This window comes from Dromiciops gliroides, chromosome 1 (genome assembly GCF_019393635.1).
Source record: "Dromiciops gliroides isolate mDroGli1 chromosome 1, mDroGli1.pri, whole genome shotgun sequence".
Lineage (NCBI taxonomy): Eukaryota > Metazoa > Chordata > Mammalia > Microbiotheria > Microbiotheriidae > Dromiciops > Dromiciops gliroides.
The window spans coordinates 1,731,471-1,758,597 of NC_057861.1; the positions used below are offsets into that span (position 1 = coordinate 1,731,471).

General features: G+C 42.3%; 2 protein-coding genes across 5 annotated transcripts in view; both read left to right on the forward strand.

The window, feature by feature from the left end:
• LOC122733853 (immunoglobulin lambda-1 light chain-like) overlaps positions 1–27,127 on the forward strand; it is a 773,472-nt gene that overhangs the window by 725,693 nt on the left and 20,652 nt on the right. Inside the window, exon 3 of one of the 4 annotated variants that reach the window (XM_043974598.1) lies at positions 14,431–14,433. The exons of the other annotated variants lie outside the window; for them this stretch is intronic. Coding sequence (XP_043830533.1) covers positions 14,431–14,433 — 3 coding nt within the window. The remainder of the gene's footprint in view (positions 1–14,430; positions 14,434–27,127) is intronic. 4 annotated transcript variants of the gene reach the window in all.
• Positions 1–27,127, forward strand: part of LOC122733881 (immunoglobulin lambda-1 light chain-like) — a 114,198-nt gene that overhangs the window by 72,206 nt on the left and 14,865 nt on the right. The gene's annotated exons all lie outside the window — the stretch shown is intronic.

A 27,127-nucleotide genomic window follows, 5' to 3' on the forward strand; every position in this document is an offset into this window, starting at 1 on the left:
CAACGTATTAATCTCTACCAGTAAGGGGTTGACAAAGCAGCTCCCTAGCGTCTCCCGGTCCAAAGAGAGGCCACGGGGCTACTTTCTCAGGTTTTGGTCCCTTTTCCATAAGAGCTGGGTCCTTAGACATCAATCAAATCTAGTTGGTTCACATAATTGAAGGAGGGTTTCATTAGGTCAGAAGGGCTAAACATCTACTTGCTTCAGGACAATATCTCTATAGGTGGTAATCAGTGCAGAGACCCCACCCCGACTCAGGCAGCAGTCTTGCTCCTATCTGAGTGTGGTCTTCAGGGGGCTAGACGGGCTGGCTGACAGTACATAACACAAAGGAGAATCTGAAGTTCCCACATAAGTGTCTGAAGTAAGATTCTGACTCAGGGCTTCTTGACACCCAGCCCACTTCTCCATCCACAGCAGGTTTCCTGGTTAATTACCCAGTGAAACCTCTCCTGCACTGAATAAGACAGTGGTTCTAAGCTCCCACCTTCTGACTTCTTCTAAGCCCCAACTCAAATCTCTTCTTCAAGAAGCCTTTCCTAACACCTCTTACTTCCAGCCCTTTCTCCTAATTATTTCCTATCTATGCTATCTGTACCGAGTTTTGTATAATTTTTTACATTTCCATCCCCGTTAGATTGTAAACATCTTGAGGGCAGGTTCCACCTTTTTGCCTCTTCTTGTATCCCCAGTGCTTATCACAGTGACTGGCACATAGTAGGTGCTTAATGAATCTTTCTTGGATTAAATTATGTCAGTGGGACAGTGGTCATCTTGGCTGACCTTTTCTCAGCCTCCTTTCATTGATAAAAACAACTAAATGAGATCTCATTTGAAGTGCTCTGTAAACTTTTAAACACATGGGGGCAGCTAGGGGGCACAGTGGATAAAGCACCGGCCCTGGATTCAGGAGGACCTGAGTTCAAATCTGGCCTCAGATACTTGACACTTACTAGCTGTGTGACCCTGGGCAAGTCACTTAACCCTCACTGCCCCACCAAAAACATAAAAAACTTTTAAACACACTATAAATGCTACCAATCATTATCATTGTTATTGAATAAGAGTGAATCTGGTATTTTTCCGTCCTTCAGGCAGCTTGCATAGCCGTCCTTCCACATCCTCTCAATTCTGTCTCCTTCAGCACAGGTCTCCTTTATAGGCACTTGGTCCAATCAAGCTGCTTTTCCCATCTCTGTTTGCCTCAGTACAATTCCTACCTCCCTACAATTGCTGTTTGGCCTGTGATGTTATGGGCCAAGTGTGAGGGCTCCGTTGTCCTTGTTAGTGTCCTTTCTACAGATCTTTTCCCACTTTCTTCCCCCTGTGCTCCTCCACTTCAATCTGTACATCCTGTAAGAATGACTTAACTAAATAGGATTTCTTGCCTAGCTTTCTTTCACCTGCTTTCACCCTCCTGTGCTGCTTCTGCTTTGGGAGATAACCCTGCTCTTAATCAGCTTTCATCCTGCTTCATGGTTATTGTTGTAAACTGAAAGGCTTCACTGTACAAAGAGAGAAGTCGGATGTAGTACGGATGGCCTCAGTGTCTTGGCCACACCCAACGTCCCGGGGAAGCTGGGCCTGGGCTCTCTCCTCTCTACTGCACCAGATCTCTGTGTTGCCCTTGCCCACAGAGCTTTTGGGGACCTGCTTGTTCAGATGCTTCTTGGCCTTGACATCCCCCATGACCACCAGGGTGTTGTTGTCTTCTGGGTTCTTCTAAGCAGACTCAATGTTCAAGGGAAAGTTGGTGGTGGCACAAGGAGCAGCCTTGTTCCTCTGATGGCCACTTTTCTGGGTGTATTTTGGGCTGTCCTTGGGAGTGTGAAGGTAGGGGTTCTCTTCTAGCTGTGGCTCTGTACACCCTCCCATCCTTCTTGGGCTTCAGGCCTTTGATTTGGCTCCACCCCTTCCTGTCAGAGGAGACAGGAGACAGCCAGCTATGTAGGTATAAATACAGACCAGCCGGGGAAGATGGGGAGGGGAGGGCCTTGCCAGGTGTGGGTTGGAGGCAGCAGAAGAGACTTCATGCAGAAGTTGGCCTTGAGTGGTGGCCCCTTAGGAGAGGCCTCCTGCCCTCATCGCCTCCCCTCTCTCCCATCCCACCTGATTCTCCATCCTTTATGATCTGGCTTCTGACCCAATGAGGCTGAGGGGTGGAGGGGGCACAGACCCCTGATGGGTGGCCAGCATTTAGCCTTCCCATAGAACTTCATGGCTCACAAATCATCTCCATTTTACAGAGAAGGAAACTGAGTCACAAACAGGTTGGGGTACCAGCCCCGGATCATCTAGCTAGTAAGCATCAGAGATAGGAATGGAAAGCAGGCCTTCTTGACTCCACATCCCAAGCTCTAACCACTGTACCCCCTGACAGCAGGATGGCTAGAAAAGGGAGGCCTGGTAGAGTGAGGTTAAGCTCAAGAGGGCCAAGGCCCAGAAAGAGCTGGCGTTCTTTCCCCAGCTGCTGAGCTGTCCCTGGAAGGATGAGGCTTTGTCTTGGGTCTGGGGCCTTGCCGGCCTCATGTGACAGCTCTGGTGGTAGGGTCCTGGGAGACTGGCATGAATTCACATCCCCCCTAGCTAGGGCATCATTCCCACTATTAGTGTAAGGGGAGTGTTCCCTTGCCCACATCCTATTGGCTCAAATAACAGACACCCTACTTTGGTGACCTAAGGCTCCCGGGCTCTGGGGAATCTGCTCTGGATCTCAGGTGGACAAAGGTTCCTTTTGTTAGATCACAGAAATCCAGGGCTGGAAGGGACCTTGAAGATTCCCTAGATCAATGCTCCTCTTTATACAGATGGGGAAGTCAGGCCCAGAGAGAGGACGGGCCTGGCTTTCTTCCCCTGCAGCCTCCTGGGAGACCAGAGCAGCAGGAGCTCTGGGGATCCTGGAGGTAGAGGCTGTGTCCATGGTCTGTTCTGATTGCTCCTTACAGGTAGAGATTGATCAACTCATAAAAAGCTTGCCCCAAACTGGTGTCTCTTGTAATTACTGAGAGACAGATCTGCCTTGAACTCTCTCAGTAAATGCCTTTTTCTTAGGGCACCCAAGAGGTGAAGCTTTTTCACCTGGGAAGGGACCTTTTCTGAGAAATACCAAGTTAAGATTTTGACTCTCTCCTTCACCTGAAACTTCTGATTTTCATCTTGCCACTGGACCCAGATGGCTCTGGAGGAAAGAGTAAGGTTGGTGACCTTGCACAGCTTTCCCTCACTTCAATCCAGTTCACTGCCAGTCATGACATCACCTCCCAATACCGTGGTCCTCTTCTACAACAAAAGACAAACAACATTTTTCATTGTAGCGATCCTTGTCAATATGATTAGTATGAAGCGGGTCTTCTGGATTGCTTTATTGAATTTACATTCATTTTGCAAAATGTAAAATGCTCCATAAATGTCAGTTATGGTTATTAATCCACAAATCCCAGTGCCTACACCAACACCATTCTGGAAGCTGTAAGGGCCAAATTTAGTATGGGAAGAGTTAATTGGGTGGCTCGCTGTAATATTGGGGTTCAGAAAATAATGAGAGACCCTTAGGTCCAAAGTTTCCTCCCATCCAAACTGCCTTTTTTAGTTATTTCTCCCAGACTAATAAGAAAGGAGATTAATGGCCTCTTTTCCACAAACAAACCAGGTTTTATTAATGCTAACAAAATTTACAACACAGGTGAAGTTAATAAAGCCAGGGACAACAAGAAAGGGAATAGGGAAAGAGAAAAATATGACCCACTTCCCAGATGATTAGAATCTAAATCTATAGGGTAAAAAAGCCCCAGGTACTTTGAATAATCCCCCTGGCTCTAGCACAGACTGACTCAAACCCCAAACTTGCTTCCAGCTCAGCTAGCCCAAAAAACTGGCCTCACTTCCACAACACAAACTCACCACCGTAGTTTCAATGAGAATCAGCTGTGCAGTCTCTCCCGGTTGGGTCTGAAGATCAACCACCCCCAGCTCCTCTCTCTCTCCTCTCTTTCTACCCCATTCCTCCCGGAGTTCTCCCTTCCCCATTCCTGCCTCTCCCACAGGAAAAGGAGGTTCTTAGCCATGCTGAGGCTCCAATTGGTTCAGCATACCCCCTGGGCTGTCCCCATTATAATTTGGTCAGGCCCATGTGGGTGTAGGGGAACTACTAGGGGAGGCTTAGATACTTAGTTTGATACTTTGACTCAATAAATGTTCTTTTTTATAATCTCTTCAAGTGCACACCCATCTTCTCTTAGGCTTTTCAAGATTACACTTTTTCGGTCTGACCATAATGAAGCAAAGATGTGGTCATGGAAATCCCAGATCACAATTAATTCCTTACAAAGCTTTGCCCCAATCCATAAATCCGTGTCTGTTCTTCCAGTATCACATCTCATTTTGTTCATCTATCTGTAATCATGCATCACACAGTAGTGGGTGTGTAGCTTTCATTACATGTCTCATCCCAATCTCCATTCCCCTCATCTAACTCAGGCCCTTGTCACCTCTCATCTGGATCTCCCCACCGACATTCTCTCCCCTCCACAAACTGTATTCTGCTCAGTCGCCATTTTCCTAAAGTGCAGGTTGGGCCATGCCAACTCCCTGTTCAATAAATGTCAGTGATTCATTATGCCCTGTCGGAACAAATATGAACTCTCCTGTTTGCCTTTTAAAACCCTGCACAACCAGGCCCCAATCAAATGCCATCGATGTGGATCAATGTGCAGAGCTGACTTGAGAGTCAGCACCTGCTTTGGATCTCCACTCTGCTATTTTTAACACTTGTGTGTCCCTGGGGCAGTCACTTCACTTCCCTATGCCTCAGTTTCCCCTTCTGTAAAATAAGATAACTGGGTAAGATGTACTACAAGGCCTTTAGGTTTTGTGAGGTAGGAAGCTCATCCTCAGTGGAATTCTTGTCAGGATGCTGCAAAGGGGATTCCTGTCTAGGTACAGATGGGAATAGATACCCATGAGCTCCCTTCTAGGTCTGAGATTTCTGGGATTCCAAGGTCCCTTTTAAATGCCCATCCAGGTTTGACAGTGCATGATAGAACAAGTCTCTCAGTGATTTCTTAGGGGCTAGTGCCCTCATCTGGTGGCCCTGGAGTGACAGGGCTGTGTCCTCTCCATTCCTTTTAAGCCTGGCTCTATGGTCTCATCCCTGAAAAAGACTCAGGCTTCAGCTTCATGGTACCCCCCTTATTGTGCCCACAGCACTGTGAGTACCCAAGCATGGAGGCCCAGGAAGGTGTCCATAACTTCCCCTGCAGGAAGACCAGAAAGGACAATGGTGCATCTGAGCCACATTTCTCATCATTGGCCCTGGGTCATGTCGGAGAGAGTTCTCATTCCTCCTCTGATTCATTTCATTGAACGTCAGTCCTGAAAGGGAATTTAGCATCACCTTCTCATCAACCTCATTTCAAAGCTGGGAAAACATAGCCCCACAAATCATTTCATGTAAAAACATTGCTCTGAGGATAGCAGGTATCAGACCCATGTAACCAGGAGGGCTCTGTCTTCCTAGAAAGACTTCTCCATGGGCTGGACCCATGGTGGAGTGAGAAAAGTACTTCATTTTGTGGTTTGAATCTTTGCTCTGACACCTAAGAGACCTTGGGGGGAAATTTCCCCTGCTTGGACCTCAGTTTTCTCATCTGTAATAAGGAGGTTGGATGGGTTCTCTCTAGCTGCAAAAGGAGAATCAGCTGACTCAATGGAGGCGCAAGACCCTGGGTTTTTGTCTCATGGCCTGTGCTGGGTGAAGGGCATGGCAGAAGCACCATTGCGCCTGACTCTTGGGTTTTTTTCAGGTCCAGTAGCCTTCTCACCAGGGAGTTGCCTCTGCCCTGTGGCCCTCTCTGTCTGACTGGTGAGTTCCTGCCCAGGACCACCATTTAAGAAGGTTCCCAACTCATCCATGCTCATTTATCTCCTGGATCCATTCCTGACTCACCAGTCTTGTCCATTTTCCCACCGTCCCCAATTTCCAGCTCTTTTTTTTTTCAGGACAGTGAGGGTTAAGGGACTTGTCCAGAGTCACACAGCTAGTCAATGTCAAGTATCTGAAATCAGATTTGAACTCAGGTCCTCCTGAATCCAGAGTCAGTGCTTTATCCACTGCACCACCTAGCTTTCCCCCAGATCTTTAAAAAAAAGAATGTAATCTGATTGCTTATGACCTCAGAGAGGGGGAGGGGAGGGAAGAAAGGAGGGATAAAAATTGGAACTCAAAACTACAAATTAAAATGTTTATTTTTTTTAAAAAAATAGAATGTAATCCCCTTGCCGTTAGAAACTTTCTCTCTTTTTTTTTTGCTAGTATAGCCAGAATTTTGCATCTTGCCTGGTACACAATAAGCACTTAAAAAATGCTTTATTTATCTGTCTATATATAAGAAAAATTAACTGGAATTCAAGTCAGAGAAGCTGGATTTGAAATCTGAGGTTTCTGCTGTGTGACATTGGGCAATTGGCTTCATGTCTCTGGCTTCAGTTTCTTCATTTGTAAAATGTAAGAGTTGGACAAGATGACCACTAAGATCCATTCAGGTTCTCAATACTATGGTTTTATGGGGTATGCTGAGTTCTTCCTCACCAGAGTCTTCAAGTAGAGGCCAGGTCACTTCTCATCAAGGGCACTGTAGGAGGGAATGTCATCTGTAAGTGGGTTGGACTGGATGCCCCTGAGACCTCACTCACCTGTAAATGCCATTGAAGGACAATACTCAATGACTACTTGTCAGAGATACCACAGCCGAGATTGCTGTTCCTAACCCTAACCCTGGCTGGTCTGAGATGCCTTCCAGCACTGGGATTCCACAATTCAAATTCCAGCTCCAACTGTCCATGCTCTGCCACTTTTCTGTATGACAACATGATAGAATGAGTCACTGGGTTATTTCCTACAGGCTGGCACCTGGTTGCTCTGGGAAGGGGGCTCACTGTGGTCCCCACTCCCTTCAGTCCTGGCTTTAGAGTCTAGCTCCTATAGCTCATGTTAGGGGGTTCCTGGTCCTGTCATGCTGCCCAGGGGGCTTAGCATGGAGACCCTACCAGCCCTGTGACCTCTTCTGGGGGTGGAGGGAAAGAGGGGAGGTGATATGATAGCTAGAGACCTGGATCCCATTGTGGGGTAACTCAGACTCTCAAGCTTGGCAGACATGGAAAGGCAGCTGTCCTCCCAGGTGTGTTGTTGAAGGTCAAGACAGGGAATTCTTTTAGGATCACCTGGTCCAATACTCAAGTGAATCAATGATCTCATTGCTGTGAATACTGTCACCAATGATGCAGCTCACAGCCCATCCCTGCTGAGCGTCTCCCATGACCATGGCCTCCCATAAATCCATCACAGAGAACCCCCAAGGACAGAAATCTGTAGGGGTGCAGGGGGGAAGGGTGCTTCATCTGAAGTCAGAAGGCCTTGCCTTACAAACTATCTCTGCAACTTTTTGCTGCCTGACATTGAGCAACTCATTTCCCTCCTGGGACTCAGTTTCCCCATCTGAAAAATACTAAGTTTGGATTGAAGATCTCTACCATCTCATCCAGCTCTGGCAGCCTGTGATTCTATGACCCAAGAATCTTCTCCCACCCCTGACCTAAGGATAAGCCCCTCTCAGCTAGACAGGGAGGTGCCTCCGAAGCAGTCCAGATTCCTGCCTAGGGGCAGATTTATCTCTCAGGGCCTGGGGAGGGGGTAAGAGAACAAACATTTCTTAGATGCTTACTCCATGCCAGGCACTGTGCTGGCACTTTATAAATATTTTCTCCTTTGGTCCTCATAACCCCCTTAGGAGGTATATGCTATTATTATCCTATTTTACAATTGAGGAAACTAGGGGCGGCTAGGTGGCACAGTGGCTAGAGCACCGGCCCTGGACTCAGGAGTACCTGAGTTCAAATCTGGCCTCAGACACTTAACACTTACTAGCTATGTGACCCTGGGCAAGTCACTTAACCCCAATTGCCTCACTAAAAAAAAAAAAAACAATTGAGGAAACTAAAGGAGACAGGGGTTAAAAGACTTGCCCAGAGTCATACACCTAATAAGCATCTGAGGTCAAATTTGAACTCAGGGCTCCTAGGAAGCAAAGCATTTAAAGATAGCTCCCCCATGGTCTGATTTTCCCTCCTCCTGCTCCTCAGTCTTTCCACAGGTAAGGCATCCTTGGAACAATTGTTGGGATTGGCCTTGACCTTCAACTCAGCCCTGGAACTACTACAGAGATCCAGACCCAGACCCACCCCCCATCGGTGAATAAAAGTGAGCGGTCTATGCACAGACCACCAATGCAGAGGTCCAGAATCAGGAGATGAAGTATGCTGCATGAGGAGCAGCCAGAAACTGTGTGGCTATGTCCCAGAGTGCATGGAGTGTGAGGTGTAAGAAGACTAGAAAGGTGGGGAGCTTGGAGTATCAGAGGCTTTTCTGTTTTCCTCTTTCAGAGAGGTGCCTGGAGAGGGCAGAGCTGCACTTTCCCTTCAGACTCTTGCCCCTCCCAGCCTCCTGGGCTTCCCTTTCTCTTAGACTCCTCTCTCTCTCTCTCTTTCTCTCTCTCTCTCTCTCTCTCTCTCTCTCTCTCTCTCTCTCTCTCTCTCTCTCTCTCTCTCTGCCTTCCCAGACCCCTGCTCCTCTGGGCCCTCCATAACACACAGCTCACTGGAGAGGCTCATCCTCTCATTCCTTGGGGTCTGCTGCCCTCTACAGGCCCCTTCCTGGACACCACTGTGGGAAAGCCTCGAGACCCTCTTTATAAAGACACTCAATTAAAACAAAGAAAAGTCTGCAGAGTTTCCCCACGCCCTGAAGGGGAAATGCCAAACTTCCACAAAAGAACCTTAGGAAGGAAAGGAGATACAGGATGACCGGATGGGGCTCCGGAGTCTGAGAAGGGAGTTTGTCCCGACAGGCCATATGCCTTCCCCTCTCTGGGCCTTATTCTTTGTGCTGTCTGCCTCTGATTGTGCTCCCATTCATCCAGATCCATGTGACTCCTCCTGTCTTTCATAATCCAGCACCAAACATCTTCTTCACATTCAGTCAAGAGCTGAGATCCTCTACCCATCGGACTTTGGCCTGAAGTGACTTTTCTTTCTTTCTTTTTCTTTCTTTCTTTCTTTCTTTCTTTCTTTCTTTCTTTTTTTTTTTGCGGGGCAATGGGAGTTAAGTGACTTGCCCAGGGTCACACAGCTAGTAAGTGTCAAGTGTCTGAGGTCAGATTTGAACTCAGGTCCTCCTGAATCCAGGGCCGGTGCTTCTATCCACTGCGCATCTAGCTGCCCCCTGAAGTGACTTTTCAAGATGAAGATGGGAGGGGGAAATAGAAAACCATGGCCAATATGGCTCCCATTCTAACTCACTGAAAGGAGCTGTTCACACTTCATAAAGGTATTAACTAGTGTGACTTTCAAGGACCGTTCCCTTTCATGAGCATGAGTATAAAATTTGCAAAATGAATACAAGATAATTGTGAATGGAGGGAAGGCACCGGCAGTTGGGGAATTGGTAAAAAAAAAAAAAAAAAAAAAAACAACCCTTCGTGTAGAAGATGACAAAGCTGAGTATTGAAGGAAGGGCAGATTCTAAGAGGAAGAGGTGAGGAGAGACCTTGCCCTGGGCATAGGAAGAGTCAGAGCAAAAGCCTGGAGATGGGAGTATAATATGTGAGAAATAGAAAGGAAGTCAGTTTGGCTAGATTGAAGTGAGAGATGGGGAATGGCTTATAATTAGGCTAAAAAGGTGGGTTGCAGCCAGGTTGTGATGGGGTTTGAGTGCCAAACAAAAGAATTGGTATGTTATGCTGGAAGTAACAGGAAGACCCTGGAGTTTATTAAGCAGGGGTGTGTCAGATCTGTACTTTAGGGAAAATCCCTTTGGGAGCTGTGTGGAGGCTGATCAGAGGGGGAGAAACTTAGTAGCTCAGTCAGGGCTACAGGTTCCTGATAGACACCGGGGCTTCCTTCCCACATGAGGTCTCTTTCCAGATCAAGCTTGTCCCCATATCTCTGCTTCCATTCCAAAAGGGGAGGAGAGGAGGGAATTCTAAGACTAGAGGAGGAGCAGTTAGGTGGCACAAAGGATAAAGCACCAGCCCTGGATTCAGGAGGACCTGAGTTCAAATCCAGCCTCAGACACTTAACACTAACTAGCTGTGTGACCTGGGAAGTCACTTGACCCCTCATTTCCTGCCAAAAAAAAAGACTAGAGGAGCCAAGGCAGAATTACAGGAAGTGGGGAATGATCCAGTAGGTATGGGTGAGGGTGTGAGGAAATAATGGGGTTCTGTGGGACCCAGGGAGCCTTCCTTGAACTTTTGGGACCAGCCCAGAGTCAGGTTGGACTTTGGACTGTGAATACAGATAATAGAAGTTACCTCACTCAAACCCACACCTACCTGAAGACTTTTTCCCCTTGGAGGGCTCCATATTCTGACATCAGCTCGCACTGCGCCAAACCACCCTCATATCCAGTAAACCAATAGATTTGAATGATGCTAGCAAATTAGGTTTGAACAATGTGTAAGGGCAGGTTCTCCTCTGGCCTGCAGGAAGCTTACACAGTGTCTCCAGGGACTTAGAGGGAGCAGGACCAGCCCACTATGGTGGTCCCTCACTTCTCTTCTTTCTGAGCTATCTCTTTACTAATATTTAATATGCTTTAATAAATGCTTAATGCTCCAAACTGATGCAGTAACCTCTCATTTCTACATAACAAATATATGATAAACCCCAATTATAGGGCACCCATACATTTTTATTCGCCACAAGGGGAATTAAACATGCTGGAGAGAGAAGAGCTGAAACTGCAGGACAGAAGGGCTAGAAGGGACTTTTGTGCTTAACTTGTCCCGCACTTCCTGCACTTAACAACAGAGGTCACTAAGCCCAAAGAGAAAGACTTGTCCAGGATCTGCAATTCTGTGGTTGTAACCCAAGATGAGTTCCTGGCTATTTTCTGTGGCAAGCAGCAGTGTGGTACCACAGAGAGAGCACTGGATCAAAAGTCAGGGGACCTCAATTTGGACCCTGACTGCACTCATCTGTGTGACCGTGGACAAGCCAGAGTCTCACTCGGTTTCCTCAGTTTTCCAACAGACCCTTGTACTCCCTAACCCTGTGATGCTGTGATCCTGCAATAGTATGTCACCTTCCCAGGGCTGCCAAATGAGGGCACTATCCCCTAAGAAACCATGACAGAACCATCAGAGTCAGGCATGTAGAACACAAGTAGCCAGAACTAAAATAGACCCTGAACATCATGGAATTTCAGGGTCAGCTAAGTCTGAACGCACTGGGATAAAGCTTCTGTAAGGATCAGACCCTGCAGTCCGGTTGAGGACAGAGGACCTTCCCAGGGCCTCTGAGTCAGAGCAACACCCCCTAACAAGGCACCCAGGGACTCATTCATTCCATCACACCCTCAAAGAGTGTTTACAACAGTCAGAGCTGGGTGGAAGCTCAGAGACTACAGGGGGCACAGTGGGAAAGAGCTCTGGGTTTGGAAGAAAAGGTCTGAAGACTGGAATTCAAATTCCAGCTCTGACACTTACTGTCTGCGTGACCTTGGGCAAGTCATCCAACTTTCCTGGGCCTCAGTTTCCTCATCTGTGATGGGATAAACCCAATTGCCTCTGAGATACCTTTCAGTCCTAGATCTACGATCCTATTATGTGGACCAGCCTGAACAGAAATACTCTCTACTGCTTCCCTATAGGTGGTTGTTCAGCCTTTATTGAAGACCCCGAGTGATGGGAAATTCACTCCCTCATATAAGGACCTATGGTATCATAGAATATAATGCTGGAATCAATCCAATATGTGTTAAGGGCCTACTGTGTCCCAGGCCCTGTGCTAGTCACTGGGGATTCAAAGACAAAAATCTGGCAGTCCCTACCCTTAAGGGGCTTGCACTCTAGAAGGAAGTCAATTCTCAACAATACAATGATCCAAGACAATCCCAAAGGACTATTGATGACACATACTATCCACCTCCAAAGAAAGAACTGATATTAATGGAACACAGACCGAAGCCGGTGATTTTTCACTTTATTTCATTTTTTCTTTTATTCAAATTTTCTTGTCCAAAATGACTAATGTGGTAATGTTTTACATAATCATACATGTATAACGCACATCTGATTATTTGCTGCCTCAGGAAGGGACATAGGGAGGGAAAGAAGGAGGGATAAAAATTGGAACCCAAATATTTATTACATTAAATAAATAAGTAAATAAATGAGTGAATGAATGAATGAGATTACACAGCATGCTGGGAGCCCAGAAACCTCTTCCATGGATATGGGAGACTGTGAACAACACCTGCTGCTCTGGTTCCAACAGAAATCTGAGAGAGGAGCTATCTGTGGTCCTGAAACTGTAGCCATCTTTCAGGACGAAGGATCAAAATATAAGGGTCAGAATCCATTAATAAAAGTCCATTTCAAATTTTACTTCATCTGGGTTCATGACAGAGTCATAAATTCTGGGGTGCCAAATGGTGATGAAGACAATCCAGAGGGAAGGACAGAGAAAGTTAGAATCTCACTGAGTCTCATCTGGCTGAGAATTCCTTGAGGGGCTGGTCCTGCATTTGGGGACATCAGGAAGGCACCAAGACCAAAAGCTAGGTGGTACAGTGGATAAAGTGTCAAGCCTGGAGACAAGAATAACTGGATTTCAATAAAACCTCAGACCTTACTAGCTTTGTGACCTTGAACAAGTCACTTAACCTCTATTTACCTCGGTTTCTCCATCTGAGACATAGGGATAATAATAACACCTACCAGCCAGGGTTGTTGTGAGGATCAAATGAGATAATAATTATAAAACACTTACTTCAGTGTCTGGCACATAATAAGGACTATATAAATGTCAGCTATTATTGGTTTTTATCTAGCACAATCATGTAGGAGCTGAGTGAGCAATAGCATGAGTTAGTGGCTATATCTTACTGCCCTTAAGATACTGTCATTACAAACTCTTAGACCAATGGTGTATGCTTCCCACCAGCTGTATATTTCAAAACTGGCTCACCCTACTCAATTTTTTTTCTTATTTTTTTTTTCATTTTTTCCACCCTACTCATTAGTACCTCCTATTCCACTTCATGAAATTCCTTCTTTATGAAGGAAAGCATCCCCCTCATCTGGTCCAGACAAGACTCCCACCTCATGGCACATAAGGTTTGGTGTAATATCTTCCTAGCTTTGACCATAAGGGACTCATTCTATGTCTATAATCTAACTGATATAACATTACCAACTGACTAGATTTTTTTAATGTGACTTTAAGAGTAAAACCTCATTTGAGAGACTATCAAAGGGCTATGATTAGAACACTCTATAATGAACACCATTCAACTCCATTTACTCTATCAATCAACAAGCAATAACCTTACATGTAAGGTTATTTAAGGCACTGTGAATATGAGACAACCTCTCTGTTGATCAGAAGTGGCAAAGGTTCCATGGAAGACTGCTTGATTTATTCAAATAACTTGGCTCAAATCTCACCCTGGGCCATTTATTCCATCTTTCTTTGGATATGTCCCAAAGTTCTCTCTATTTTCCAATTTCCTTATCTGTAAAATAAGAGGGATGGATTAGGTGAGCTCTAAGATCTCTTCCAGCTCTGTCTATGATTCTATGATCCTCTGGCAGAATCTCAGCCTGGATGGTTGACAAGCATCCTTGAATTTCATTCCCTGCATAGATGGTTTAGACAGATTCTAACATCTGTCTATGGTTGTGTTTGTTTTGGGTTTTTTGTTTGTTTGTTTTTGCAGGGCAATGAGGGTTAAGTGACTTGCCCAGGGTCACATAGCTAGTAAGTGTCAAGTGTCTGAGGCCGGATTTGAACTCAGGTCCTCCCGAATCCAAGGTTAGTGCTTTATCCACTGTGCCACCTAGCTGCCCTATGGTTGTGTTTGTATATACACCAATCAAATCCCTCAGTTTCAGCCCCTAATCCTTTTAGTCACTTACTGTGCTATATCTCATTGAACCATCTTACTAAGGTCATTAACTTTACAAAACATTCATTTAGTAAATCCTATTGCTTCTAGGATCAAACATAAATTTCTCTTTGGGGCATTTAAAGCCCTTGACAATCTGACCCTGAACTATCTTTCAGCCTTCTTACACATTATTCCCTTTCACGTACCCTAAGGCTACTCCTCAAATAAGATGCTTCATCTCCCATCTCTCTGCTTTTGTATTAGTTGTATCCCATTCCTAAAAGGTACTCCTTCCTCCCCTTTGAGACCTCTTACAGTTCCTAGTTCCCTTCAGCCCTCAGATGAAGCACCATATTCTTGATGAATCCTTCCCTGATCTTGCCAGTTGCTAATTCTTCTCCTTACCACTGGCAAATAGCCTGGATTTGTTGTTTATCTCAGCTAGATTGCAAGGAACTATTTCACCTCTATCTTTGCATCCCCAGCACGTAGCAGATATTTATTTTTTTTACTTTGATTGATTGAATAAAAAAATACTGTATCCTGCATTTGATCCTGATAAAAACAATTTTATTGTTATATTGCTCTGACTCTGAACATTTCTAGCCTAGAAAAAGAAATATCCAAATTGTCATACTCACCACATGTCCTCAAACATCTCTCTCCTTAACACAAGGACATTTTGAAGCAACTTTAGTAGGAATCTTGAATGAGGAAAATTTCTAAATATTAAAATACAGATATATTATTCAGAGAAAGGTAAAAATTAATAGTTTGTTTCATTAATCCAGGACAACAGTTATTTAATCTTGAAGAATCATTTCCCTAAAACCACTCAATCCTTTTTGTGACCATTCCCCTCAAGGGCCATCCTCCAACCTGGTCACAAGTAACCTGCAATAATCACAAGATCAGTAACTAGACATGAGGCATTTCTTTTTCTAAATCTGATTGCCACCCTTAGTCTACTTTCCCAGGGCCTTTGCTTTCATTTGAATGCCAATAATGAAACCCATGAAGCAGTCTCATCATTCAGATTTTCATTACATATTTTCGTTGACCTGGAATTATCAGATTGCATAGAATCAAATATTGTGAATTCAGATAATATGATGACTTAATGGGGGGGGGAGGATTTTAATGGAGGGGATTGTTTCCTGAGGAGTTTGATTAAGCACTGATATAAATTCCATCTTTTAATTAAATCTTGAAAGGATTTTAGGCTGAAAAAATAATTATTTCTCAATCTTTTCAACTGAACTTTAAAAAAAAAAAGCTTTGGGGGCAGCTAGTGGTACAGTGGATAGAGCACTAGCCTGGAGTCAGGAGGACCTGAGTTCAAATCTGACCTCAGCCACTTAACACTTACTAGCTGTGTGACCTGGGCAAGTCACTTAACCCAATTGCCTAAAAAAAAAAAGCTTTCTCAGCTCCTTTTGAAGTGGTTAAGAATTGGAAATCAAAGGAATGCTCATCAATTGGGGAATGGCTAAACAAACTGTGGTATATAGTGGTGATAGAATATTATTGTGCTATAATAAATAACAAGCAGGATGACTTCAGAAAGGTCTGGAAAGATTTGTAGGAACTGATGTATAGTGAAGTGAACAGAACCAGGGAGACAGCAATATTGTTTGATGAAGAACTGTGAATGACTTGATTATTCTCAGCAATACAATGATCCAAGACAATCCCAAGGGACTAATGATGAAACATATATCCACCTCCAAAGAAAGAATTGATATTGATGGAACAGACTGAACATGCTATTTTTTCACTTTCATGTTTTTATTTTTAATAAGTTTTCTTGTACAAAAGACCAAATATGGCAATGTTTTACATAATCATACTATATAACCCAAAAAAAGGCTTTTGATTCTTCCACACAGTTCCCCCTGATTTTGTACTGAGCTCGACTATTGCCAAGAGTGGTCTCTTCATCAGTTCCAAGATCTTTCTCCATTTGTTGGTCTTCAAGATACATTCCTCTAATTCAAGAGCTCTTAATCTGGGGTTTGTGAATGTGTTGTTTTTTTTAATATTTTTATAGGGGCAGCTAGGTGGCACAGTGGATATAGAGCATGGCCCCTGGAGTCAGGAGTAACTGAGTTCAAATTCGGCCTCAGACACTTAAACACTTACTAGCTGTGTGACCCTGGGCAAGTCACTTAACCCCCAATTGCCTCACTAAAAAATATATATATTTTTATAACTGGTTTTCAGTATAATGGTTTCCCTTTGTTAATCTATGAATTTTCATTTTATAAATTGAAAAACACTATGGCTATCCCTTCCACATTGCAACTTTTCACATCGAAGTTTTGATATATTGTGGGTAGGCATAAGAAATTAAATGGGAATTTGGGGGAAGTTTAGCAGAAGCCATAGATGACACATGAAGGTCCAGCAGGTCAACAGAGCCTATGACCAAATACTTAACCCAAATTTTACAATAAGGTACTGTAAACAACCCATAAAAGAAAAATTAAAAATCAGACTTATTCTCTGATATGAAGGAAGAGCCAAAAAATTTTATGTGGATTTTCCAGAGCACGGGTTCTGTGATCTCCCAAACCCAATGATGTGAAAGGGATAATTTTATTCTGAGAGGGATCTATAGGTTTCACCAGACTACCTCAGGTATCTGAGATACAAAAAGGGGTAAGAATTCCTGCTCTGGTTGGTTCATTATAAATATGAACATTCTCTTTAGTCTACTTTCATATACCCAAATGCAACAAAACAATGAGATGACAAGAACTTCTGTATAACAGCCAGGCTAAGTGTACTGAGATTTGAAAGCATCTTGTGGTATTTTTAAAAAGATCTGAGGGCAGTTTCTGGGTAATTTAATCATTTTTATTAATAAGGCCAGCATGTTTATTGATAAAAGGGTGGTCATTTGGACATCTCTCTTAGACCAAAGACCTTGGTGGAGGTGGGTTCACAGTTTACATGCCCTTGGAACCAGGTATTCTTGAGGGAGGCAATTGATTCTGATAGTTAACAATTAATGAGAGAATGTATATTACAATGAGAGGGTAGACTATAATTATAAATAATGGTCTTGGTGGTACTTGACTTGGATCACCCCAAATCTTGGTCCAAAGAGACTTATCAATTTCCATATCACCTGTCTGACAAAAGGAAAAATCAACACTTCTCAGACCTCAGCAGGAATGTACCCCTTAGCCCAACTTAGAAGTTTTTTCACTTTCCTTCTTTGATGGGATATCAGCCATCCTGGCTGGGTAAGTTCTTTAAAAAGATTTCCCACATTTGTTGATTTCTGGATGAGGAAGTAGAAAAGGGAAAAATATTTGCAAACCTTTGGTCCCAATACAATAATCAGTTATTCAATATAAGAGAAATAATCATTTCTCACATTGTCCTGAGCTACAGAAGGCAATACAGAAGGAAGAGACCAAACCTAGTTTTCAGACATACTTGAGTGTCCAGTACCTTAAATCTCCTGAAGAGTAGACAGAAAGTTCTACAGATTCAGGAAGTCAAATGAGATCAAAATGGTCTAATTTGATAGTCATTGGAATTTAAAAGTCACATTATTCTGTTGCTTTGTGGGTCAGCAGATAATCAAATTCCCTTAGCCATATGTGTGTGTATAAAACCAAAGAAATATTCTGAATCTATTTACTGATTCTTCTAGTATGGCTATAATTCTGATCTGGAGAGTGTGTTTACTATTCTTTGCTTGATCAAACAGATTTTATCATGTACTACATTTTCAGATTGTGCATATTATAACCAGATAGTTGTAAAAGTCAGAAAGTCCATGAATTTTCCCTTCGATATTAAATATCTGGCATTATCCTAGGAGCATTGACAAACAGCATAAACTGGTCTCTTCCATGGACTTCGTCTCCCCACATATCATGGAAGACTTTCATTCCATATGCATCATTCCAAGATCTCTGAGTCAGAATCCAGACTCCCTTCAGAGGGTCATATGTGTGGCAGGTGCATTTTGAGTGGCTAAATTTCCAATCTGAGAAACTCTAGGTATAATCCATGGCCATAAGTCAAAAGGAATTTTTAATTATTTGAACTATCCAGGCCACAAAAATGAGATAAATCATCTTAGCACAGAAATCATGAGCTCTCCCCAAACTACCTGAAGCTAATTGAATAGAGCTTCTGTCATAAGGACAGTCATGGGTGTTTTTTCCCAATTATACCAACTAGTGATCTTTTTCTAGGCCTTTATTTATATTCAACACTAAAAACATAGTATTAGCTTTATCATAAAGGTATCCAATTAAATCTCACTTCCCTTTCCTAGGCAATAAAGACACTCAGATACTACTAAGGTCACTGAGTTGTATCATTTGGACAGCTACAATCTTAGAGGGCAGCTAGGTGGAGCAGTGGATAGAGCATGGGGCCTGAAGTCCAGAAGACCTGAGTTCAAATCTGTCCTCAGACATTTACTAGCTGTGTGACCCTGGTTAAGTCACTTCATCTTGTTTGCCTCATTTCCTCATCAGTAAAATGAGGCTGGACAAGGAAATGGCAAACTACTCCAGTATCTCTACCAATAAAACCCCAAATGGAGTCATGAAGCGTCAGATGGGACTGAAAATGACTAAGCAACAACCCAGTCTTAGAGCAATGGTCCCGATTTAGTGTTTCACAAACTCTTTGGGAGCTTGCAATGATAGCCTAAGGAGTTCATGCTAAATATTCTTTAATGATACCTTAAGCACTAAATAATTGCCCAGTTTCATTATGAATATTTTTTCCTTTGTGACAATACACATGTTCCTGTTTGAAGCCTTATAGGTTTTGTTTCTGCAGTTATTCACAACCACCATGTGCACAGATTTTTCTGTTCCTGAAGTGATTATATCAAGCTCTGACCGTACTTGATGAAGCACAATATTTTCCTTCAGTTTCTCAACCTGTCATCAAATATTTTCCAAACCACCACAAGGGTTTCACATTTAAGTGCAAACCAATTATCCACAAATGGTCAGATGTAGTTACATAACCTCATTTGAGTTCTGCACACTGCCCCCAAAGTAGCTCCCTCATTCCCATCAGTTAGTTACACTGCAATAATACCTCATCAGCTGTGTCAGCATGATTAAGCTGCTATGAATGTTTGGTTCTTGGCACCAAAAATGTTAGGCTGTGAAAAACCATGATTGCTGGCCATGCACTTTACAAATCATCTCAAAGCCAACAAAGACCATCTCAAATTTTCTGCAGAAATTAGCCTTATATGGCCTCTCACTGAAGCATTAAAGTTGTTTTCCACTTTAAATCTATCTTCCACTTATGTTGTTATTCTTTTGCCTGGCAGATTTTTTTAATTAACCGGTTGGCACCACTAGTCAGTCTTTCAGTAGGGGTACTATGAGACTGTAGCAAGCACACCAATGGTAGAAGTGAAGAAAGTTACATCTGAAAAGATCATTTTCTTACAATGGTTAGTTTATCTATAGATGTTGTTTTTAAAAATGAAGCAAGATATGCAATATGCAACTTTAAATACATTAATCATTTAATAGTTTTGTCATTGGCCAATAGAAAAGAAAATGTTTTATATCATAACTAGCTATTCATTTTTGTTGATTGGTTAGGTGGCTAAAAATTTAAAGAATTTCCATCTCAGTAAGAAAGCTTGTAAATTTTCACCATTTTCTAATTCATAGTTTTGTGAGTGCAACATTTTCCTTTTTATTTGTGTTTTAAACTGAACATACAGAAATAAATTGATTCAAGACCAGAATTAAGACTGTGACTATCTCATGTTGGGTCAATATTGCAAAACTTTGTCAAATTTTTTAAAAACCTAGCATCAAAATTAAGTTTATATATTATTATTCCACCATATATAAACAATTTCCAAGTTGCCAATTTGTTTTATTAAAGTGTTATAGTCCGGGGCAGCTAGATGGTGGCAGTGGATTAGAGCACCAGCCCTGGAGTCAAGAGTACTGAGTTCAAATCCAACCTCAGACATTTAACACTTACTGGTTGTGTGACCCTGGGCAAGTCACTTAACCCCCCAATTGCCTCCACCAAAAAAAGTTATGGTCCAACAAAAAATTTGTAAAATAAAGAAATTTAACATGAAGTCTTGTAGATAATACTAACCATATGAGGTCTTGCTGAGTTACTTGTTAAAATTCTATAAAAAATAACTATATGAAATACATGCAATTATTTTACAATTAGTTTTATAATTTTATATTTAGAGATTTCATAATAATTTATAAAATATATTTTTATATTTTAAATTTGTATTATATAAATTTTAATTTAGAACTTTTTAGGGCAAAAGTTATCATTATAGTTATCATAAGCATTTAATGAGTAAAGAATATTATGAGCAGTATAGTAAATTACCCTGGGAGATCATTGCACAATTTTTTTGCTGAAAGAGACGCACAGAACAAAAAAAGAACAATGAGAGCAACAAGTTGGGGGCGGTTAATGTCCATTTTTTTAAATCCTAGCATAGCATTTACAACCATCTACTTTTCTTCCCAATTATGGAGTCTGCAGTAAAGTAGCAAGATACTTTACAAAATGTCATTAAGTGATCTTGATGTAAAAAATAGCGTCATAATCAATAATAGCAAATTGTGACTCCATCATCATGCTTTGTACACAATCATCCACACTTATCAATACCTTCTAAAAAGAATGTATTTGTGTTCACTACAGTAGAAAGGTACATAGTGATAAGGACAATTGGCTATTTCAAAGGTTAGACAATACATATCATATTTCCACATAAATCTTTCACTGTTCTTTATACACTAGCACTTTATCAGGTATTAATATAGAGACTTTTTGTCACAGAGGTGGTAGATACACCAGCATAAACATTTATTAAGCGCCCAGTATGTGCCAGACATTGCACTAAGCACACGGTATACAAATACAAATACAAAAGAAAACATTTTTTCTGCCCTTGAGGAGTTCACGATCTAATGGGGAAGACAACAAGCAAACACATTTTTATGAGCAAACTACATACAGCATGAATAGGAAATAATTAAAACATAAAAAGCACTGAAGTTAAGAGGGGTTGGGAAAGACTCCCTGTAAAAGGTGGAATTTCAGTTGGGACTTGAAGGAAGCCTTGGAATTCAGTAGGTGTTGATGAAGATGGAGAGCATTTGGGGCACGGAGACAGCCAGAGGAAATAGCCAGGGGCAACAGATGGAATGTGTGTGTAAGTGTGCTTGTGAGTGTGTGTGTGAGAGTGTGTGTATGCATGTGTGTGAGTGTGTGCATATGTGTGAGTGTGTGCGTGTGTGTGTGCGTGTGTGAGTGTGAGTGTAACACGCAGGAGGCCAGTGTCACCATAAAAGGGAGGGAATAAAGTGTAATCTCTACTTTGCCTAAGTACTGTAATACCAGAAGACACAGTCTCCGCTCAGGACAGCAAAGCCTCAAAAGACAATTTTGAGCAAAGGAGAAGTTGCCAAGCACAGTCACCCTGTCCTTTTGCTTCAGACTCCATAGTATCCAAAGTTCCTTTATAGTTGGACACCTGAAGTCATCAACGAAGACTCTGGCTTTCAGTGGAAACTTTTGTGGTTTGTAGTTAGTTGGTTGTTGTCCTTCATGTTCAAAGAAGACCAAAATGATATCACTATGTCGGGGTCGAGGTACAATATGCCCAACTGTGGCTGATCAGACCAATATGACCTTGGAAGGCTCTCCCACAGGTTGGGCACAAATAGTCCATGTGAACATTTGGAGAGGAGATGGCTCTAAATGAACACATCTCACATTTCTTTTGAGCTACACATTTCTGCTTTGCTCATAGAGCACAGCACCTTCTTTGAGGAGAACATGCTATGCTGGCTCATCTTGTGCTAGTGTCTCCCACATCTCTCAATTGATTCCATAGTTTTTCAGGAAGACTTTGAGAGTGTGCTTATATCCCTTCTTCTGACCTCCATGCAAGCACTTGCCTTGTGTGAATTCTCCATAAAATCATCTTTTAGGCAAATGTACATATGGCATTCAAATAACATGGCCAGTCCATGGGGTTGTGATCTCTGAAGTAGAGGTTGAATGCTTGGCAGTTCAGCTCAAGAAAAGACTTCAGTATCCAGTACCTTATCCTGCCAGGTGATTTTCAGGAACTTCTAGGAAAATTCATTTGGAAGTGATCCCGTTTCCTGGCATGACACTGGAAAACAGATTTTGCTGGCATACAACAATGAGGTCAGCACAATGGCTCTGTAGCCCTTTGGTTGGGTAGGCAGCCTGATACCTCTTCTCTTCCCCACTTTCCTTGGAGTCTAACAAACACTGAGCTAGCTCTGGCAATGTGGGCATAGATCTCATCATCTATGTAAACAGCCCTGAAGATCACACTGCCAAGGTAAGGGAACTTATCCATAGCATTCAAAATGTCTCTATTTGCTGTAATGAGAGAAAGGGATGGGGGGGGAGGTAGGAAGGAAGGAAGGAATTCTGAGATTTTCTTCTGCCATTTTAGGAAGTCTTGGCTAGAGATTCTCCAGCTAGCAAAAGATGAGGACTTTGTAGAGGTTCCTGTTTGACTGAAAAGCCACTTTTTTAATCTTCCTGCTGATCCTCTGTAACTGTCTATGGGCTTTCAAATCAAGTTACAAAATTTTCATCCTCAATCTTTCTACTTAAAACAAAGTCAAACTTCTACACACCCTTTCAATAAGCTAAAACCATTTGAAGCTGGTACAAGGGCACCCAGAGCAACTCTCCAGGGACAGTAGGGTTTTGGAGCATGTGGGCTTGCTACTGTCCATCTGCTGTGTGCAATCATCTGTCCCCCAACCTTATCTACCTTCCATAATTTCACTCAAGTCTTTATGTCTCTTTCTAAATCTCTCAAACCCATTTCTCAGACTACCCCACTTTCCTTTACATTTTAAACATATCCAAGATTGCAATGCTATTATTAAGCCAACATCTTACTGAAGTCCTACTTTCCCAAGTTATGAAGTTAATTTCAATCCAGGGGATTCTCTTCATTAATTTGCCTATCACAAAATTCAGGAGTTCTCTAGGAAATCAAAAAGCTCCATACCTCTCATTCTCCCACAGGTATAAAATGTCCCAATATAGGAATAAGTTTGTGGTATAAATCCTTAAAAGAAATTCGTTAAGATGTTTTAGTGATTACAAAAGCCTTTAGGAGACACACAGTGGCTTATGCTCCTGTTGAAACACAAGAGTGGGGTTCTGGCTACTCCAAAATCCCATTAATAGATTACAAAGGCCTTGACTACCTACTTACTACAGTTTTTCCAAATTAAAAATAGTACCCTCCTGTAATGATTGGAATGATGCCACCTGCTGGAGACTTACTGTAGGAAAGCTCCACCATGAGGAGAAGGCATCTGAGGGCAAGCCATGTGGCTTTTCTTTGGCGTCAGGAAGTGACGTTTGCTTGTGGGAGGAAGAGGGGGCAAGACTGGCTCTCTTGTGCTCTTTCGCCAGGACTCTCATGGAGAGCAAAGCAGGAGAATTGTAGCTCCCCGAGATAGATAGCTGAATCTAGGCCTCTTTCTCTCTCTCTTCACCACATTCTTATTCTCCTTAATAAATGCTTAAAAGTCTAACTCTTGCTAAAGCTTATAATTTATTGGTGACCACTAATTAGATTTTAGATAGTATAACTAGAATGTTAGCCCCTTACACTCCTTTTTGCCTTTCGCTCTTTACCTTTTAGAATCTGAAGAGAGTTAAGACTTAATAATTTACAAATCAAGAAAGGTGTATTTCTCTCACACCATTCACCAACATTACTTATAAAAAAGAAAGTTTTTACAACATAACACTGAAATCCTACAGTGATTACTTTTAAGGCTATAATACAAAAGCCCTTATAAAAGTGCCTTGCAAGGCACAAAAACTTACTTTTGCAGTTGTATACACATTGCCCTAATGTCTGATATATTTGGGGGGCAAAGACAGTTCTCTAGATTTAATTGAAACATAGTCTACAAACTTTAACTTTGGAATCTAATTAAACCCGAATTCATCTAACTTTGGAGTAACAAAAATTCTCTTGGCTTTCCCTCACCAGTCCTTGCTATCTTCAGGCTGATCAGTCTAGATCTTCTCAGTATAAAACTGCTGCTGGAGCTTTAGCCAAAGGAAAAAAACACTTGGAGTTGTTAAGATCCATTCTGGTTCTACTTGGGAGAGTTTCACCCTGCTTTTTCCTTTCTTAAATTAATCCTAGAAACCTTCACAGACAGGCACAAAAACAAACACGAATAGACAAGAACATAGAGAATACTCTCATAATGGCCTTAGTCCCTGATATAAAGCCCTGTTAAACAGAACTTCTCAAAAGCTATTTAGCAGACTCACTTCACCTGACAGCAAAAATCCTTTTGACACACCTCTGAATACAGCCTTCACATACTTTACTTTCTTCTACCTCTCACACACATATGATCCTGCCAGAACTCTTGGGCTCTTCTACCTGAACTTTCCTGCAAAATAATTTTAATCACACTTGAAACAAGACTGGAATGACAAAGGTTGATCTCATAGAAGTATAGGTCTTCCAAGTAGCCTCTCCAAAAATATTTTTTGCACAAAATATCAATCAATTTGTCTCTGTACCTGCGCCAAGGAGACCACCGCTTACTGTTGAAAGTAAAAAGTTCACCAAAGTCTGTAGTTGCACACACTTAGACAGGGACAGACATACAGACACATAGATGCTTACCCAGCTAAAATTTACTTACTGGTAAAAGTGAGAGTCAGATCACAGCCAGAGCCCTAACATAGAGCTCTACTTGTAGAGAAACTCTCCATGTGGGCCCAATTGATGGGAGCTCCTTATTGAGAATCTAGAGTGAAAAGGCTCTGATCCCTTTGTGGTCACCATAGCTGTAATTATCAAAAATTTGAGACATAGTTTCTAGGTAATTTAATCATTTTATTAATAATACCAGCATGTCATTAATAGAAGCATTGGTCATTTGGTCATCTTTCTCAGACCAAAGACCATCATAGGGGTGGGCCACATAGTTTATATACCCTTGAAATAGTAAGTGATCAATGGGGCCAAGAACTGACCCCTGAACAGAAAGATTATCTCCAGCCTTGAGTTATCAATTCAAAGAATGTCCTCCTCTTCAACAGGGTTCCCCCCACCCAGTGACACTCTCCCCTAACAGAGAAGTCTTTGGCTATCTAGATAAACAGATCTGTCTCCATCCAAGCTTGAGCAGAACACAAAGAAATTTCCCACCCTAGATTTCTTGCAAGCTTGGGATGGATCTGACCAAGACGAAGAGATTCAATGCAATCTTATTATGAAGAAGAAATTGGACCTCTAAAGGTCAGAACTTTGGAAGAAGGGGCAATCTCTGAATTTCTCCCCAATACATCAGTTATTAATAATCATTTCTCACAATAGTTAGTTCAATATAAAGTAAAAATTAACCGTATGTTTCATCAATAGGGGGTATCTAAGTGGCACAGTGGATAGAAATGCAGCCTCAAGACACTAGCTGGATGGCCCTGGACAAATCATTTATTCCTATTCGTCTCCATTTCCTCATCTATAAAATGATCTGGAGAAGAAAATAGCAAAGCATTCCAGTATCTGCCAAGAAAACTCCAAATAGGGTCACAAAGAGTAAGACACAACTGAAAACACCTAAACAATAACAACACTTATCTTAAACAGGAGACATCTGTAAGTCTGCCTGCGATCCTGAATTAATTCACCTGGGGACTTCAGCGTTCATTCTCAAAGTTGTACACACTTTCATTTTTAAGTTGGTGGGCATTAGTGAAAGGATTTTATTGGAAGATAGTGTTTCCTCAGATGCTTAATTAAGTAAAGATAATTTCCCTCCTTCAAGAAAATCTGGGTGGGCAGGACTTTAGATGATAAATATTTCTTTACTTCTTAATGGTTTCAGTTGAACTAAAAATGGGATTGTGATATACTTCCACAAATGACTGACTGAAAGCATTTCATCAAATCTATCAGAGAAGCCGAGCATGGTTATATCAGATCCCACCTCACCATGTGCATCCCAGACCTGGCACAGTCAGTCCTGCTCCAACCGGGAAGCAAGGAGGGCAGAAATCTAGTGGCTCAGCTCTGAGGCCAAGGTCCAGAAAATAGTTTTCACTCATGATCCAAGTCATTGTCTGGATGGTGCTATTCATTTCAGGAACTGTAGGACACCTGGGTTCTTGGCAGGTGTCTGCAGAGAGGCAGGCTGACTTGATTCCACTTTCTTAGTCAAAATCAGTAATTTCACCTTCCTACAGCTCTGAGGCATTCACACACTTGGTGATGGTCAAGGTTATGCTTTGGCCTTCTAGCCATTTATAAATGGGCAACTTGGTTCTCTCTTACCATCTCCCTCCTTTGGAAAGAATACTGGCTCTGAGGAACTGGGTTGGATTTCCATCTCTGACACTTATTACTTGAACTTGGACATTTCTTCATCTGAATGCATTTCATGTTCCTGGCCTCAATTTCCTCACTCATGAAATGAAGAGGTTGGACCAGCTGGCCTCTGAGGTCCTTTCTGGCCTTAAGTCTAGGATTCCATTATCCTATTTATCTTGGACACCTACTATTTTGGGCTTTATCCTCCCAAATTCAAAGAGCCTTCTAGGGAGATCCCAGTAATCTGGGTAACAAGCAGAGAACATTGGGAGAAGGGTTGATAACCCAGTAGGAGCAAGAGGATGAGAGGAAACTCACATGGAAACTTGGTCCACAAAGAAAATAGCATCAGGAGGAAGAGGTTTATATGCAGACACACTTTGCCAGGTTGCACCTCATTTTCCCAACATCCCTCTGATTTAGGGAGAGCAAGGATTTTACAGAGGAGCCAATTGAGGCTGACAAATGTGAAGTGACTTATCCCATGCCACATGCCAATAGGCCAACAATCATTTTAAGCACCTACTGTGTCCTAGGCACTGGGAATACAAGGACAAAGTTGAGACTGTCTCTGTTCTCAAGAAGCTTTCATAGACATGGAACTTGAACCCATATCCCCTAACTCAAGAGATGGTGCTATTTCTACCACGTGGGAGATGTAGGCAAAGATTTCCAAGAGACAGAGAAAATAGGATCTGGAAAAGGAAGGGCTCAGAAAAAAGACTGCAGGACACCTCAGCTGCTATCTATTTCAACTCACATTCAAAGGGAATCCTTTC